We start from the raw sequence: 19173 nt of genomic DNA, 5'->3' as shown, positions 1-19173 counted from the left end.
TATTTGATATTGCCACACACATAGATCCTCCCACATCATTCTATTTAAGATTAAATAATTTTTTTTAACTGAAGTAAGGAGCGACATTGAAACTTAAAACGAACAGAAACTACTCCGTGTATGAAAGGGGTTGTTCCCTCATCAACGCCCCACTCTTTACGCCAAAGTTTGACTCTTTCTCTCAACTCTAATTTTCAAAACAGAAACAACTTTAGCGTAAAGAGAGGGGCGTTGAGAAGGGAACAGCCCCTTTCGTATACGGATTAATTTCCGTTTGTTTTAAGTTTTAATGTCGCGGTTAAAATAAAACTTTTTTTTTATTTAATTTCTGAACGTTTTTTAATTAATGCATGATTTGATTTTGGATATCCGCACATGAATAGTTAAAACAAAATTTGCTTATTAGTTAATTTTTTTTTTGGCTAAATGGGTTTCTCATAGTTTTGATCGGACGATTTTGAGAAAAAAAGGAGCAGGGGAGTAGGCCCAGTTACCCTGCAATTTTTTGGTCACTTAAAAAGGCAACTAAAACTTCTAATTTTACGAACGTTTTTATTAGTAAAAATATACATAACTTAGGAATTAACCTACGTAATGAATATCTAAATTCGTACGTTCTTATTAAGTATTTGAGGGGGTTTACCCCTTTGTCAATACCTCGCTCTTTACACTAAAGCTTAAATTTTTACAACATCCTTAAGAATGACCCCTGAATCACAAAGGCAGTAGAATAAATAGTTGAAAATCATAATATTACTTCAGTGGAAAGAGCAAGGCATTAGAAGCAGGTGAGCCCCTCATATGCGTAATAATTTATGTTCGTTATAATTTTTAATGCTGCTCCTTACTTTCAGTTGAAGAAACTTTTTCATATTTATTTTTTCATTGCTCTTTAAAAAAATTCTAAGAAATCCTGCGCCTACTACATGGAAATTCTCTTCCTCTATGACCGCTTTGAACACTCAAAACGGACCAGAAACAAAATTTGTATTTTCGCACAAGCAAAACTGCTGTTTGATGGATCCCAGAAATAATTATGGCCAATGCACTAAATCATACTTCAAATCACTGGTTTCTTTTGAATAATATTTCCTTTCAATGGCCCATATAAGCCGAAAAAAATAGATTTTTAACTAAAGCTTGAACGTCTCACAAAATTTCTTCCTTGGCAAAGAAAATTTAGCTTGCCCTACAATTTATGTTATAAGCAAATAGAATGCAAAATCAAAACGGGTTATTATTCTGAAAAAAGAAAAGGGCCAGAGCCTCAACAATATATACCCCTGTAAAGAAACTTAATTTTGATATATTAGGCCTTTTTGTTTACTGTAATAAAGGAGTTAATGCCATTAGCTGTCCGAAATAAGTAGTTTTAAATTTTTCGGCACCTCGCCTCAATAAACTATTTTTTTTCAAATATTGGTTTCACCTATCTCTAAAATTCATTAAAAATATTATTCTCTAAAAAACCAAAAATAAACTAAAGAATTGTATTAAAGCTTAAAGAAAACGTAAATACATTCAAACTCGAAAGCCTGAAACCTGGTTAGTTTTAATCCCTCAAATCAAGAAAAATAACCTCTGAACAGATAAAAATGGTCGTCAAAGAACCTTACAAGAGTTGTTTTTCAAATGAAGTCTCAAGACTTATTACAACTTCTCACTGAAAGTCAGCATTAGGCATCTATAATCTCGTACTGAAAATTGAAATAGATGGTTTGACCTTTAACTTTGGTCAACATGATCATTTCATTTTAATTTTATGGTTTGAATGATATTAGGACAAAATGAGGAAACATGACAAAAAAAATAGACCATTTGCATTAAAAGTTAAATCGTAATCTGGCCTACGGAGGGTTTATGATTAAGAACCATATTCTTTTTGTGGTAATATCTAATTGTTTTAAGCATAACCTGATTTTTCATTTCATTTTTAGTTTTCTCTAAATTCAAAATTTCACTACTCATCCATTGCATTTTCTTAGTATCTTTGTTTCTTGTGATTATTTGTTTCAATTTTCAACCGTTTTCGGTCTCACTCATTCATTTTCACCAATAGCTGCTTAGAGGTCATACAGACTTGACTGAATTTTATGCAACTAAATTAAGAAACGTTTTAAAGAACCTTTAGACTAACCAAAATACTGCAAAACAAATGTTTTATAAGTTCCCTCCAAAGAATCAGTCTGTTCAAGAATATACGGTTTGCCAAAAATACATAAAATAGCTAATCCTTTAAGACCTTTAGCGTTGACTACTGGCTCACCAACGGACAAAATCAAAAAATGGGTAGATATATCAGCAAAATTCTTTTATAAGAATATAAGAATTTCTAAGAAATAAGCTGATAAATGTGGAAATATCGAACGAATCTAGGTTGTTAAGTTCTTATGTAAAATCAATGTAGTCTTTAAATCATTTTGCTAAATCTTTTAGTATTTTATCCAAAAAACTTGAAAAATATAAGGATGATATGGAAAAATAATTTGCGGGAATTGAAATAGAAACTATATTAAAATTAGCTGAATTACCTATTAATAATACAAACTATTTTAAGCTTAAAGAATTTTTTTCCATCAAATTAGGGTCTTGCCAATGGTGAGGGGGGGGGGGGCCTTCAAGTCCACCATTAATGAATAGGGTATTAACATTGGCCTCACCAAAATACATAAGTAATGAACTGGTTTTCATTAAGGATATCTTAATAGATAATTAATACCATGAAAAGATGATTTCCCGAATCACTAAAAAAAAGGAAAAAAAGTTAATGGAACGAGTAATATTAGAATATGATGGGTCAAATCAACAAATAAATTACTTAATTCTACCGTATATACCAATTCTATCACAGAAATTAAGAAGAGAGTGAAATAAATATTATATAAAAACAACACTTAAATCTAGACAAAATGTTGGTTTACTGAATAGTGGAAAAAATTATTTATTTGGCTTTCATCAACTCAAAATAATATTTGACCAAACATAAATTGTAGATGAATCTTTAGGCCCCTTACAAGCCTGTAGAGAAATTATAGAAATTCTATGGGGACATTAGTATTAATAGAGAAGACGGGGAGCAAATAAGAAAATTCCCTTAGTTTATAATGCCAAAGTTTCTTTTACCTGTTGTCATATATAGTTGGAAATTTTTTTTATTCTTGTTAATTCAATAAAGGCTGGTGACCCAGGGTCTTAAGGATTTGTTTTTCAAGTAAATACAGTTTTTATTATTAATCGATCTCATTTCCCAATCCCACTTTTAAGAGGAGAAATATCTGTTGTACTAGTAACAAAGGGTAGTCGGTGAATAGGCAGACAATCACAGTTTTTCATTTCTAGAATTGTTTAGATAATGAACATTTATTAGTTTGTCTTTTGTTTTTTTCTCTGTCTTGTTGTGCTGTTATTTTTTATTATTTAAATTTATTTTATCTTTCTTTCCTTTTTTCCGCTCATAAAGGTTTTCGAATGTGTAGTTGAAATATTCAGAATTTTTGTATTAATATTTTTTTATGTATTTTTGTTTTAGTACCATTTTATTACGTTTTATTCACTACTAGATAAATTGAACACGTTTTTCTTGCAACAAGTTACAAAATTGATGCTATTTAGACTGTCCTACAGTGACCGTATCTAAGTGGAGTGTCTGATCCTTAAAATATTCTTCCAAACCAGATTTAATGGTGTTTCAAATTAAAAAGGGCTTTTATCATCGTTATCCCCTGTTCCAACCCATTATAATTTAGGTACGCATAGATTTAAACATTTGTTGATTAAAGAGGACTCTTTATTTGCTCCAAAAATTGTGGAAAATATGCGGAGGAAGAGTCTCTTTTGAAACAGCGGCACTGAAGGTAACTAAGATCTTTGTAAACTGTTGTGATGTCACATATTTTTGTCAAAAGATAGGTGTTGTCCTTGCTATAGTTTATTTGCAGTTCTGCTCTAACAAGTTTGATCGTTACGTTCCTAAATTTAGTCGGTTTAAAGCTATCAACTGTTTGAGACAGATTTTTTGGTGATTTGGAGCTTATTAATAGTCTGAAGTAACTAAGCTTTTGTCAACTAGAGGGAATACAGTTTCTGCGGTTATAATGTGTTAGCAGCCAGTCACCCCGCTACACTACTACATGTCTACCCAAAGTATCATAGTACGTGCCGATAAGAGACGATGACATTCATAAGGATGTTCTAGGGGCAATTAAAGTTGGCAACTCTTTTAAATGTTTTCATGCAGGGGTTTTCTTAAAAAATCTTATAGAGATATATTTTCTCAAGATGTTTCTCAAGACTATTTCTCAAGATATTTTTCACTATGATCCAAGCGTGCCCATAGGTGGTGCTCTATTGTCCAAGATTATCTTAGCATGACTTCATTCTTGTAATTCTCCTGAATATGGACATAGGGGTTTACTAATGTCCAAAATTATCTTTATGCCCCCTGTAGATTTCTAACAGGTGTTTTTAAAACTGTTTTTTTCTAAGGAAATTTAAAGTTAGTTGTTGTTATTCGATTAACTTGACTTCTAAAAGCATATATGTGCCTAAGGCCATTCTCTCAATCTATATATTGATTATAATTATGTAGTCTTAGGTGAATAAGATTGGGAGATGAAGTTGTCAATTTAGAGCATAGTGAAGACGATGTTAGAGTCATAACGATAAGAAGAGAGATTTTCTGCAAGTATCTTTGAAACATATTTTTTTATTGGAAAAAAAGTGATTTACAACGATTGTGAGTTGATAGTGAAGATGTTGTTAGCAAAAACGATATGAACAGAAAAGTTCCCTTCGTTACAGTAAAATTTGGAAGGGGCTATTGGCTGACTCACAAGTGGGATGAGATGTTCCCCTGGCACATGACAGCACTGAGAAAATTCAAGTTGTAGGAACAATTATGTTTTGCAGCAAAAGTGAATATAATGTATGTACTTCGAATACAAGATCGATTAATTGTGATTGTGATATAATTGATGGTAATGAATTGAATCAATATTTGAAAAATTTTTAAGACTTACATTTCATTATATTATTGTGATTTTGAAAATGAAAAAATTTTTAAATCAAAATTTTCTATTTTTTCTAGATACTGTAACTGGTTTTCGCTCCCACCCGCTCTTTCTCTCTCCAGGAAACTAATAGTTCATTCCCTTAACCAGGTTCCAGAGGGTATTTTTTTGGAATATTAGTTAGTCTGAAAGCTGCAGTGAGAGAGTCAATAAAAAAAAATTAATAAAGCGGACCGACAAACAAAAAATACAAGGAATTTTGCTACTTTTGATAAATGGTTAAATCTAAAGTACCAGTTTGAAAGATAGCCTCTTAAGAAGACAATCTTTAGCCAAAGAATGATGAACGATTTCCAGAAATAGGACTCTCCAGCTTTGTGTTGCTAAGTGAGATTTATGCGTCAAGGTCTAAAGGCATTAAGTAAATTTTTTGATGGGTTAAGAAGGAAGAAAACAAATATCATTCCATATTTGTTTGAAGATTGCCTGTCATAAAAATTACCTTTCATATTTGTATAGGGAACAATAGGTTCTCAACTTAAAAGGGGACTCGAAGTAAAGAAGTGTTTTCTGCAAGGCGAGTCAGTTTGTGATCCACAGTGTGACAGTCAATAATAAAATAATGCTTTATTTTATTTCTAATATGTTTGTATATATTGGACAGCTGGTATGCAATGGCACCTAATAACATTCCTATAGCAATATGAGACATTGTCTGTGGTATGCAATGGCACCTGTTAACATTCCTAAAGCAATATGAGACATTTCCTTGATATAAATCATGTTTTTCATCAATTGGTTTGTGTTTTTACAAGCCAATCATATTACCCCCTAGGTATTTTCAGACGTTTTTTCTTTTACATAAAATAATATCTAATTCAAGTCCCCCAGCTTCTGGCACCACTTTCAGTGATTCCAGTTCTGATTCATCTGGATTAAACCCCAGTTCCAGTCCCAGTTCCACCGATTTTGGTTCCGTTGGTCCCAGTTCCGTCACTTCTGCCCCCCAGTTGCTAAATTCTGATTCCACCAGTTCCGCTCCAAGTTCCATTTGTTTTAGAATTTCTTATGTGGCGGCCCAAGTGATGCTCTATTTCTGGTCATAAGCAGTAACTAGCTTATTGTAGGTTTTCAATCAACATTAAATATGTACTGGAATGAAAGACATATGTATTAATTTAAAAATTAAAGATGAAATATTTCAAGAAAGTGTGTCTACATGATAAAGTTGTCTTAGTACTAAATATTGAGAAGGATAAATATTTGAACAAGCACTAATGGTGATATCATTGGAAATGTATGCAAGCGTGTTCATGGCAGTGAGGGATTAAGATTTTGTACAGTACCAAAATAATTCAAATACCGTAGTGGTGGATATACCAGAGTACAGTTTCAAGAGATGATAGCACTTAAAGATAATGCAAGCCGGAAACTAATAGCTGATGATGAAGGCCAAGTTCTTGCTAGTGGTAGTGGTAGCACATTATATGTTCATAAATGATATCAGCATATTCCTTGTATTACACTTCAACAGAACATAAAAGGAAGAAGAAAAGCATACTCCTCTACCATTGACATAAACGACTTCATTTGTATGTGTCAAAGTTGTTACCCATGTACAAATAATGTGATGATGAACAGTGGAATCAAGGATAAAACAAAAAGAGGATTGGTGGGTAAAATTACCAAGGACATTAAAACAATTCAAAGAGAAAAAAAAGCTTCGCTGAACGTTAATAATATCACTGGTAGTTCACCAGCACATACCTTCATTGAACAGAATAATAGCAATGATGAAACATTTGAAGATGAAATACTTCAAGAAAGTAGGTGCATATGATAGAGTTGTCGCAGCATTAATTGGTGACAAAGACAAATACTTGAACTACGAAACAAAGTACTAATGATTTTGCCTATTTTACTAAGTATGAATTGGAAAAGTATGTGAGCTTTTTCATGATAGTGAGAGGTTAAATTTGTTTGGACTACCGACAAAAAAAATTCCTGACGATAGATATATTAGAATAAAATCTCAAGAAATGACACTGCTTATAGATAATGCATGTCTAGAAAAATAGTTGACAACTATTATTTCTAGGAAAAGGGTCAAGTTTTTGCTCATTGCACGGGTAATAAGTTACCTATTGATAAATCCTATCGCTGTCTTTTGGGTATTAGCATTCAACAGAAGGTAAAAATAAGTCTTGTGTACTACAGTACTATTGTCATTCAACATTTCTTGTCCCCGTGCCGAAACTGTTACCTGTATAAAAATAATGTGGTAATAGAGAGTTTAATCTCTGGCAAAACAAAAAGAGCATTGACAGATAATACCCCCAAGGAAATTAAAGACAATTTAATGAAAAGCAAAGCATCGGTGACCATTACTAGTATCATCGAAAGTTTACCAGCAAATACGGACAAAGAAAACAACATTACAACTGATTAAATGTGTGATGAGGTTCTAGCTGAGGCCATGTTAAGACTTTTTTATGACTCCAAAATTTAATAAGTGACATGTCGAGAGGAAACACAATAAAGTGTCTAATTAAATCGATTCAAAAAATTCAATTTTCTTATGATGATATTCCACATCCCATTATTTCAATAGATAATATTTCATCGTTAGTTTTTCATGTTTCAGTTATTTTCAGGCTTAGACAATTGAAATGAATTATCAAAAAGTTAAATTTGTCAGTTGTGTATAATTTGAAGGGGGACATTAGAGAGTGGGATGTTAAATCAAGAAAATTTAAGACTTAAATTGAAGATTTTATCTTGTAAGTTAGTAGTTTTAAGGATATACGTAATGTTATATGCTGGAAAGATAATTTTGAATTTTGAAGCTATAGTTAACATTTTCATATTCGAAATGGACTTAGTAAACTAGTAGTGGTTCTCGAATATGCAATAGAAACTATTAGTACTTAAATTTGATAGGTTACTAGCAAATCATTTTGTCAAGTGAATATTTTATTGAATGGGAAGCATAGAACAATAGGTTGTTAAATTGGTAAAAATATAGACATAAATAAAGAATTTGTCATGCAATTGGTTTGTTTAAAGGAAATGTTTGATGTTAAATGCCAGAAACAAGCTTGAATCAAGGAATAAACGCTGGAAAACCTTACTTGATTTTCAATATTGAAGGGGTCATTTATAAGTTCATATTAGATTTAAACATGATATACTTTTAATGAAGTTGACATAGGCAATTGAAATGATTTGAAATGAGGTTTCTTCAGTTGTGTATCATTTGAAACGAGCCAGAGGACAATGGGATTACAAATTCAAAAAAACTGCAGACTTAATTAAGGATTTGTGATACAACTATCTTTTTTTAAGGAAATGTTTGAAGTTAAATGCTTGAATCAGAGAATATAGCCTAAGAAGCCATCCTTTAGTTGAAGGTATTATAGACCGGTTCATATTTGAATTGGATATGGCATGCTTATAACGAGGTTAAAATAGACACTTTAAAGGACTTATATGCAATTTTTTACAGGCTTTCAGCAAATGGTTATGTCAATGATTTTTTTCGAGGGGGACATAGGACAAAAGGATTTCCCATTGGTAATAACTTCCGATTTAAATCAAGGATTTTTCTTGCTACTGGCCTGTTTTAAGGAAATGTTTGATGTTACATGCTGTAAACTAGCTTGAATAAGGGATTTTTCCTCAGAAATCTACCTCGATTTTGAAAATTGAAGGGATTTTTAACAGGTTCATATTTGAATTGGACATGATAGGCTGGTGATAAAGTTGACATAGAAAATTTGCAATGATTCTTATGTAAATTTGACAGGCTGTTGGCAAATGGTTCTGTCAAGTGAATGTTTTTGGAAGGGAGCCTTACAACAATAGGTTGTTAAATAAGTAAATTTTAGACTTAAATCAATGATTCCTTGCTACTGGTCTGATTTAAGGAATTGTTTGATCCTACCTGTTAGACAGAAGCTTGAATCAAGGATTGTACCCCGGAAAAGCATCCCTTGACTTTGAAATTGGAAGGGATTATCAACAGGTTTATAGTAGATTTTGAAATGTTTTACTGGTAACGAGGTTGACATAGGCAATTGAAATTATTTATTAACAAATAGTTTTTGTCGTTTGTATATCATTTGAAAGGGGCAATAGGACAGTAGAATATTAAATTTAAAAAAATTTTCTGATCTAATCAAAAATTTGTAATGCATCTGGCTTGTTTTAAGATGTAGTACTAAGAATAAGCTTGAATCAAGGAATGAAACTAGAGAATCCTCCCTCGATTTTGAGTTTGAAGGTATTATTAGCAGACTCATATTCAAATTTGAAATGGTAGGCTGGCAATGAGCTTGACATTAGCAAACTTGAATGGATTTTGATTTAAATTAAATAAAAAAAACTGATTTTTTTAGCTGAAAGTAAGGAGCGACATTAAAACTTAAAACGAACAGAAATTACTCCGTATATGAAATGATTTGTCCCCTCCGCAATCCCTCGCTCTTTACGCTAAAACCTTTAATTGTTTTAAAAAGTAGAATTGTGGCAAAGAGTCAAACTTTAGCGTAAAGAGCGAGGGATTGCGGAGGGGACAAATCATTTCATATACGGAGTAATTTCTGTTCGTTTTAAGTTTTAATGTCGCTCCTTACTTTCAGATAAAAAAAATTAGTTTTTTTGTTTAATTATTTTAATTAGTTTTTGAATTAATGCATGTTTGGTTTTGGCTCTCCGCACATAAATTAATTAAAATGAAATTTGTATATTGATTCTTTTTTTGGCTAAATGGCTTTCTCTTAGATTTGATCAGACTATTTTGAGAAATAAGGGGTGGAGAAGGAGGCCTAGTTGCCCTCAAATTTTTCGGCTACTTAAAAAGGTAACTAGAACTTTTAGTTTTTAACGAACGTTTTTATTAGCAAGAAATATAGGTAACTTTAGAATTAACTTACGTAACAAACTTTCATAACTTTATTTATTTATTATGTATACGAGTGGGTTTGTACCCTCGTTAATACCTGGCTCTTTACACTAAATCGTAAGTTTTGTTCCAATTCTTTAAGAATGACCAAAAAGGCCGTAGAATAAGTAGTTGAAATTACTAAAAATACTTTAGCATAAAGAGTAAGGTATTTATCTCCTCTTAAATACATCGCTCTTTATGCTAAAGTAGTTTTAGAATCCCTCATATGCGTAATAATCTCAGTTCGTTTTAAGTTTCAATGCTACTTCTTCCTTTCATTTGAAAAAAAACGTTTTCATGTTTATTTTTCATTGTTTTCTTATAGTAATGCTAGAGAATCCTGCGCCTTTGTCATTTAATTTTTCTTCCCCCATGACAGATTCCTCCAAGGAAAGATCCTCCAAAAAAGCCCCCTCTCCTCAGCCCAACCCCTAAACAAAATAAAATCCCCCTGAAAACGTCTGTACACTTCCCAATAACCATTACTATATGTAAACACTGGTCAAAGTTTGTAACTCGTAGCCCCTCCCCCAGCGATTGTGGGGGAGTAAGTCATCCCCAAAGACATAGTTATTATGGTTTTCGACTATGCTGAACAAAATGGCTATCTCAAAATTTTGATCCGTTGACTTTGGGAAACAAATGAGCGTGGGAGGGGGCCTAGATGCCCTCCAATTTTTTGGTCACTTAAAAAGGGCACTAGAACTTTTCATTTCCGTTAAAATGAGCCCTCTTGCGAGATTCTAGGACCAATTGGTCGATACGATGACCCCTGGGAAAAAAAAAAAAAAAAAAAAAAACAAACAAATAAACACGCATCCGTGATTTGTCATCTGGCAAAAAATGCAAAATTCAACATTTTTGTAGATAGGACCTTGAAACTTCTACACTAGGGTTCTCTGATACGCTGAATCTGATGGTGTCATTTAAGTTAAGATCCTAGACCTTTTAGGGGGTGTTTCCCCCTATTTTCCAAAATAAGTCAAATTTTCTCAGGCTCGTAACTTTTGATGGGTAAGACTAAACTTGATGAAACTTATATATTACAAATCAGCATTAAAATGCGATTCTTTTGATGTAACTTTTGATATCAAAATTCAATTTTTTAGAGTTTTGGTTACTATTGAGCCGGGTCGCTCCTTACTACAGTTCGTTACCACGAACTGTTTGATTCGACAGGCTATAAGCAAATGATTCTGCTTAGTGAAAAATTTTTGAGTGGGGAACCACAGGACAATAGATTGTTAAATTGATAGAAATTTCGGACTGAAATTAAGAACATATCTTATAAATACCCTGTTTTATAGAAAAGTTTCATCTTACATGCGAGAAAGAAACTCAAATCAAGAAATACACCCTGAGAAACCGTACTTGATTTTGAAAATTTGAAGGAATTTAAATAGGTTCTCATTAGATTTGGACATGGTACACTGCTAATTAGGTTGACAAAGGTGACTGAAATGATTCATTAACAATGAATATGTCAATTGTATATTATTTGAAGGGGACCATTGGACACCTTACAATTGCCTGAGGACCTGCATTCAACTTGTAGCAGCCAGGCAACCCGCACCAAACCTACCGCAGAGCGGACACCTGCCGACAACGTAATTTTAACCTGTTTTACATTCTGTTGATAATTTTATGCTAGGTTAGTTTGGGTTCAGTTAGCGTTCTTATAAACTTGATTTCAGAATATATTTCATGAAAAATTAAATAGGTTAGATAGATAAAAATTAAAGTATTAGATCAAACTAAAAATGTTTTTTCTTGTGTTCAGTTTGATATTTTTTATAATCCACAGCTAATGAAACAACAGACCCAGCATAAACCATACAGCGAAACAATCACATTAGACGAATGATCAATGTTGCAAACAACCAATGGTGCAAAGCAGCCGCTGAACCTTGGCTTGGAAGCAAAAATCAACCATTTCAAAAAGATAAAGGACCAGATAACGCTGAACCACCGATCATTCCGAGCGCACGGTATCGTTGTTAACTTCAGGACAAATCCCAACTTCAGAGGCTTTCAGGCCCGTGAAAGAAGGAATCCTTACTGGGCGCAAGTCATTAGCTTGTGTGGATTATGTCCCTGCCTTTTGTATACACCACCCGTCACTACTACCGATTGAATCATTTATTGAGAACATAGAACTACGAGTAACAATCATAGATTGAGGACAAATACGTTACCCAAACCAGGTTCCTGAATAAAAATTGAATTACATTTTTGTTGCTTTCAGCAATGGGTGTTGGTGCCTTGGAGCCAAGGTTCAGCTGTTTTTTAACATTCAGAGACAGCGAAAGTGCAGTATCTTTGTCGAATAAATAAAATATTTCATAAGGTTCAATGTCAAAATCCTTTGTAGAGGACATGGGTATCAGCCGGTGCTTTGTAAATGGTAGAGATGTAATTTACACTACGCTTCATTAAGACTAAGTCTAGGACCGGGAGATTTGTCTCACTAGTGGCCAAGTCCTCCAAATTCAATTGGATGAACTCATTATTGGTTGCGAGGAGTGAGTGTAGAGTGTAAATGGTGAGACAAAGGACTGAAGAATGAAGGGGGTTAACTAGGCCAAAAGTTTCTTCCAATTGTATGGGTAGGGGTAGTTAGGATGATTTGGCAAGATTGCAAAGTTTTTTCAAGTGCCCAGAAGTCTCTTGACACGGGCAGTCAATGGAAATACAAACGAACAGCATTCCATTTAAAATAAGCTTTGGTACTAAATTAGATTTTTTTTTTTGGCAAACTATGCGGGAAAATCTGAATTCACAAGATCACACAGCTGCGCTAACGAAAAATTAATTTTTGACTGTCTGGGTATGACTGTCTGTACTTTTCACTAGCTAATACAGTTTTCCTAGCAAAACCTTAGATAGAAGGACAATTGGATAAAGACAATAGAACAAATATTTATGTTCTTAGCATTTGGAAAGGTATCCCACCTTGGGTCTCAAGAAGGTTGACCAAGAATGTAAAATTGACAAAGGACCGTTAATTTGCGTGGACTGACAGACAGACAAGTGCCCAAAGCCTAATAGTGGGGTTCCAACTACTTAGATTGTCAGAAATGCGACCCAACTCAGGTGTTAATCAGAAGAAACGCCATTAGGAATTTTCCTTTAATTCTAAACAGTCGATTTTAGTTTATACGGTTGTTTTTTAGAGTATTTTTTTGCATGCAAAGTGAAAGCAAACCGCTTTAATTTCTTGTGAACACAGCCTATATAACAGTTCAGTATACGAACCACTTAAAACAGAATTATTTTAAAGCTGAGAAATTTTTCTTTCAATGGTATATTTCCTTACGTGCAAAGTGAAGCAAACTGTTTATATTTCATTTCGATCACAGCCTATGTACCTCTTAAAACGTAATTATTTGAAACCATGAGAAATGTCCGTTCCTAGAGTTTAAAACAAGTAGAAGTAAGAAGTAGAAGTAAATCGCTTTTATTTTTTTCGATCACAGCCTATATAAAGGTTAAATATCAGTATTATTTAAAACCTGAAAACTATTGCTTTCTACAGTATTTTTTTTTACTAGCAAAGTGAAAGCAAACCACTTTTATTTCTTTTGTCTACATCCTATATAAAACTTCAATATACGTACTGGTTCAAACATAATTATTTGAAACAAAAGAAAATTCCCTTTGTGCAGTATATTTTCTTATATGCAAAATGGAAGTAAACGCTTTTGTTGCTCTTGATCACATCTTAAATACAAGTTCAATATACCTACCAACCAATAATCAATAATATGATTGATTGGTAGCACAAGCTGGCTGGAATTACTTGTTAGGGGTTAGGATAGGTAAACAATTAACTTTGATGTAACATCAGGTGGTTTGGGCTCTAGGCCAGTATTTTGCAAAGTATTTATTTCCTAGAACATGAAAACATCAATGGCTTGTCAGGTATGTTATCTTACATCTGGTCTACCGTTCGATTCCTACAGAAGACGAAAATTTTTGATGACGATTTATAATGGTTCCAAAATAATAAGGGTTGCATACATCTGGTGCAAGCGGTTTGAAAAATGCCTTGATGGAAAATCTTGAAGGCAACCAGCCTTGAAGAAGAAAAAACATCTCGAAGATATTTTCTTGAAGAAAAAAAATCCGAAACATTAAAAACTTGAAGAAAAAGAAATCTCGAAGATAAATCACCTTGAAGAAAAAAATATTTAAAAAAAATATAATAAAGTATTACGTACCACCCACGTGTCCACAATACGTAATCCTCAGTCATATCCTGGGATTCCCCACCGGATTTGACACCTGTGAGCACTTTTAAAATAAGCAACGCGAGATTATGTCATCGACATAAGTAAACATTAGATTATGATCAATTTGTTACATATGGGTATACCCACGAGACTGTTGGGCCCTGGGGGTATATCCCTCAAAAGAAAACAGACTTCCTATAGTATTATGCAACAACAAGGTATACATAATAACACCCGTGTCTTGAAAGGCTAGTAATTTCGGGTATACCTTTTTTGGCTGTCTTTAACAGCATTATGGCAAAACTACTCCCTCGTACATGTAACTGTAAAGCCGATTGGATAAGGAAAATGACTATCTTAGGTTTTCTATACAAGAATTTTTATAATTTTCTTTTTGACATTTCTGGGCCGCTATTGCCCCAACATTTTTTTTTTACTGTGGCTTCCCCTTGACAAAGAGACCAAAGATTGTAACTTTCATCAATCGGACTATCATCAACTATTTTCATTCCTTCCTTATTCGATGCAATACCTTCAGTTCTTTGGCAATGGGGACCCAAATGCACAAGAAAAAATTTATAGGAAAGTTTGGTTCCTTTAAAAATATAATCAAACTCTTTGCTTTATTTTGGACACCCCCTCCTGGGGCTCAAAAAAGGGCTCAGAAAAGGGCTTAGAATGTATTTTCCTTGTTGACACTTACAGCCGGAAGTCCTTGGGCTGAGAAGGCAACCTGATGTGAAATAAAATAATTTGTGGCAGAGCGGCCCAAAGTAGGGTCAAAAAGGCAAAACAAATTGCCTCCCAGCCCTTTCAAAAAATGCCCGCTAATCATATGCTCCGATCTACCACGGGAAAGTTTAATTAGAGGCTAAACTTTTTGTTAATTAGGTTTTAATTTTTCTAGTGAATAAATATTTTAACTTTCATATCCTTTCAGAAAAATTTGTTTGTCATTTCTTGGGATTAAGTTTTAGGCGAACCATCAGTTTTTTAACATCTAAGACTGTATTCGCCCGAGGAATTTTTCAATATTAGTTTCTATGAAATAAACAGGAAAATGTTTGAGTTTTTCTAGGCAACTCTGGGTCCCTGATGTATTTTTCTTATATTCTTGGCTCTTGCTACACTTCTACTTATGTTTTGAATTTTCAAGGCATTTGAAACAAATCCTTGGATATTTTCTGGTAAAACCAGATTTTTGAGTTTGAAATGAATGTCTCTTCGCTCAATTACTTAAGGAGCTGGGATAATCCATTTTTTGGTGTGTTTTACCTTCCTCTAATACCACTTTCTCTCTGAAGAAAGTTTTTTGTCTCTTAGGGCAAATCCCGACTATTGAAGTCTACTGTTTATAAGAACAAAAACGTTTTTTGAAATTTTCTGTGCTATATTTAGGTCTATAAGATAAATCTCTAAGCTAAAAATGTATTCTGATCTTTCTTTAGTTTCATTTTTGGAAGTAATTGTTTTTCTTTTTATCTCACCACCCAACGCCTTACAGTTTTTAGTTAAAAAAAGCTTTCAGAAAAACAAAACTTAGTTGAACTTTCTCTGTTCTCGTTAGAAATATGACGAATGCAATTTTCTACTTCTCTCTGTTTTTTCAGATCCTTTTTGAAGAGAAATATGCAGATGCATGCATCCTGTAGATAGGAAAAAAGTGGATTTACTACTGTTTTTCCAGCCCATACTTTGAAAAACTTATAATTTGTTCCTTTATTAAGGGTCAAAAGATTACTATGTTTTATGTGTGTCTACTTTTCTTGATAATTCCAGCTCCTCCATTTAAATCAGAACTTTGGATGCGACCTGTTCAAGAAATGATCACTAATATATCAAATGGCTCTGAAAGCCGGGAAAAAAATCCCTCTTTATACAAGATGGAATCTTTTTATGAATAATGTATATTCTTTACAATTTCACTCTTGCCCCCTCAGTCTGTTATACCCGGAAGAAAGTGTTTAGACAAGCGGAAACAATCAAAAGGGTAGTAATTGTCCCCAGCGTTAAAAACGATGTTCAAGGATATGATGTCCCTTGAATTATTTTCAGCATTTTTAATTGCACTAAAACTTTAACTTTATCCTAGACAGATTTTCCACTAGAATTTGCTTAAAGGAAAAGAAATGTTTAGAAAAAAATCATTTCAAAACAAAGTGTTTTGAACAAAGCCAACATAATTAATCGAGGGGATACAGCGTACTTTAAAGTCAGTTTTTATGGTTACAGTACCTTCAAAACGGTTATAGCAGATGGTCTCTGCTAAACCCTTGGTTTTCTAATTGAAAATCCCTTTTATTTCCGAAAAATATTTATAAATTTAAAAACTTATGTGTGACGTAAACATGAGCATTAAAAGATTGAACTTAAAAGTTTTGTTTATCCAGTGGGTGTTATATCTTACTGGAACACATTTTTCCATCTGAGGAAAATTACTAAAAAAATAGATTGACAATTAAATTGATGCAGATGTAGTTCTGCTGCAACTACGATTGTGCCTTCACTAAGTTAAACTTTTGCACTATTTTATGCACAGCAGAGATATGGTTAAGGAACGGTCAATCTGTCTCATTAAACCTGCATTTGTCAAATAGCTTCACCATATTTTCTACTCTCTAAAACAAAATTCAATATTAAAAACCTGTTAAGTAGGAATCCTGTCAGGCCCAAAATTTAAATTTTCTAATAGATCCTCTTTTAAGATATACTCTTACTCTCAGATTATTAAAATTACCTTTCAGTCGGATACAGATTTAAAGCCTGTTATTCTTATATATTATATTTACAAAATAACATGCGTTCTCGCTATGTTTCGAATTATTTAAGAAATCTGAAAGCCATTTTTGCAAGCTTTGTGTAATTTGGATCTAGAAAATAATTTTGTCTTTTCCAGTTTGCAAACATTCAAATGCCTTTTTTGTCTGGATATGAGGAGACAGTTTTTCTAGCAGGTTTAAACATCACAAATGATGATATTGAGCCACTTGCCGACAATTGTACAAAGGTGAGTGGCATTAATCATTGGTCTGTCCGTGATTTCATGCTTAAAAGGGTCTAACTAAATTGGCTGGAGAAAAGACTGAAAACTGTTCATGTTATCGTATGGGAATCATATAACTAATTTAAATTTTCAAAAACATCTTTATTTAACTTTCAACATTGCAATGGTGATCCAGTTCTACCTAAATACTAAGAAACAGATGCAAGTGTGAGCTGCCAATTATAATCAGGTTTTAAATTACACATTATGGAAATTGAACCTAATTCTCAAATACATACCCCTTTTTGTAAACATAATTTAATTTTTATTTAACTTCAAAACTGCATACCTGTTCCTAACTGCTTTTAAACAGCCTTTTGCTCTGTTGATATTTTTCCTCAGTCAAAATCTTAAGAAAGGGCTAGAAAGAATCCACTACTTAAGAACGCTCTGAAGACTGCTGGTGAGTGACGACTTATGCAAGAATAGAACTAGCCTATAAAACTCACGACAAAATTCATTACAATTTGTCAGAGTTTGCATACCTCCAAGCTGGAAGACAGTCGTGAAGTGTTTTGGTTTGTTCGAGTTTTTTTGTTCATTTTATGGTTTTTATCTGAATGGTAAGCTTTGTTTATATTTATATTTTGACTTCTTTTTGACTAGCTAAGAGTTTGATATAGGTAAATTAACAGAGTAGGAGTGGTTATGCATTTAGGTTCCTGAAAGAAACATAGATTTTCTAAGAAGAAAGTAAGATTTTTGAAAGAAGAAATTTTTTCTTAATACATTGGATTCATACCATGATACATACTATTTACTGAAAGTGCCTTGTCATTCCTTTACTGGTTATAGATGTAACAAGCCCACATCACAAATATCAGCAAGTCCAGACTTGCAGCATTCGTGGCCAGTCCTGGTCTTGTTACCATACCCTAATACCATTAGCAACGACATTGGTGGTTCTGTGCTATGTATAGTATTTGCACAAAAAAACAAACACTGGTGGCAGTAACTGGAGGTACTACTAACATACAGATAGGGAATTAAAAATATACTCCTGAAGATATAAACTAATCTCTTCTCAAGCTCTTGTGAAACTTAAGCTCTCCAAAAACCACCAGTAGTTTCTTCAGAAACATCGTCATTGTTCCTCCAGTTTAATAATAAAGATGCTCTACAATCCCTTCTTTTAATTTGCAGTTCGTTATATTATCTATTTTCTTCCAGCCTTTTGGTGTCGTTGTTTGACTTGTATAAGACTTGTGATTTGTTGTTGTTTAATTTGATCTTTCGTAGTTTATTTGGCACATTTTTCAGAATTTGGAACGTTTGTGTTGGCTTAATATTATAATTTGTCATGCTTACTTTGGTTTCTCCTAATCTCATTTTACTAAAGCTTATAATTTGACAGCTAAGATGTCTAGATGTCTAGACAGCTAAATTGGACTTCTCCGAGGATAAAGTAAAGCAAGTTGTGCAATCCTAACGTAAATTAAAAAATTCATAGCTATGGCAATGTAAGTAAACTTTATTTTACCTAACTTGACCCAATATCAGAAATCAAATCATGAAACATAGCATCTCAATAATTTTGAGCAGTACATGTTCAAAATAGACAAAAAGTACTACTACTACTACTCATAAGAACAACTCACCTTAGCAGTTAGACACCTGAGGCCAACACAGCAAAACAATCTCTTCATCAATCATAATCTATTCAAAGGCTTCCTCTTTACACCCTACTAGGAAGTTTAAATTTTCTTTACATATTTCTTTATGAAATCCTTCTTCCCTACCTCTGGACCAACAGTTTTTCTGTAGCCCTATACAGTTAGTCAAAAATAACAATTTTTGGCTATTTTTCATCCTTTTTCCGTAGAAAGTGCCCTAGCCATGTCGATCTTTCTCTCATTATAACCATAGAAAGTGGAATTGAACTACACTTTTCGTATAGTCTACTGTTTCAAATACGGTTAGTCAGCCGGATACCCGAAACCATCT

The 19173-nt window shown here is 33.1% G+C and overlaps 1 protein-coding gene across 1 annotated transcript in view; it reads left to right on the top strand.

Annotated features, from left to right (window-relative positions):
• LOC136031563 (galactosylgalactosylxylosylprotein 3-beta-glucuronosyltransferase S-like) overlaps positions 1 to 17193 on the top strand; it is a gene marked incomplete at its 3' end in the record, with an annotated part of 221092 nt that extends 203899 nt beyond the window's left edge. Inside the window, 1 exon segment of the mRNA XM_065711232.1 lies at positions 17083 to 17193. Coding sequence (XP_065567304.1) covers positions 17083 to 17193 — 111 coding nt within the window.
• Between the last annotated feature and the right edge of the window lie 1980 nt (positions 17194 to 19173).

Source organism: Artemia franciscana, chromosome 9, assembly GCF_032884065.1.
Source record: "Artemia franciscana chromosome 9, ASM3288406v1, whole genome shotgun sequence".
In the NCBI taxonomy this organism is placed as follows: Eukaryota; Metazoa; Arthropoda; class Branchiopoda; order Anostraca; family Artemiidae; genus Artemia; species Artemia franciscana.
Note: the sequence above shows the minus strand (reverse complement) of the source record. Positions and strands in the feature narration are given on the sequence as shown.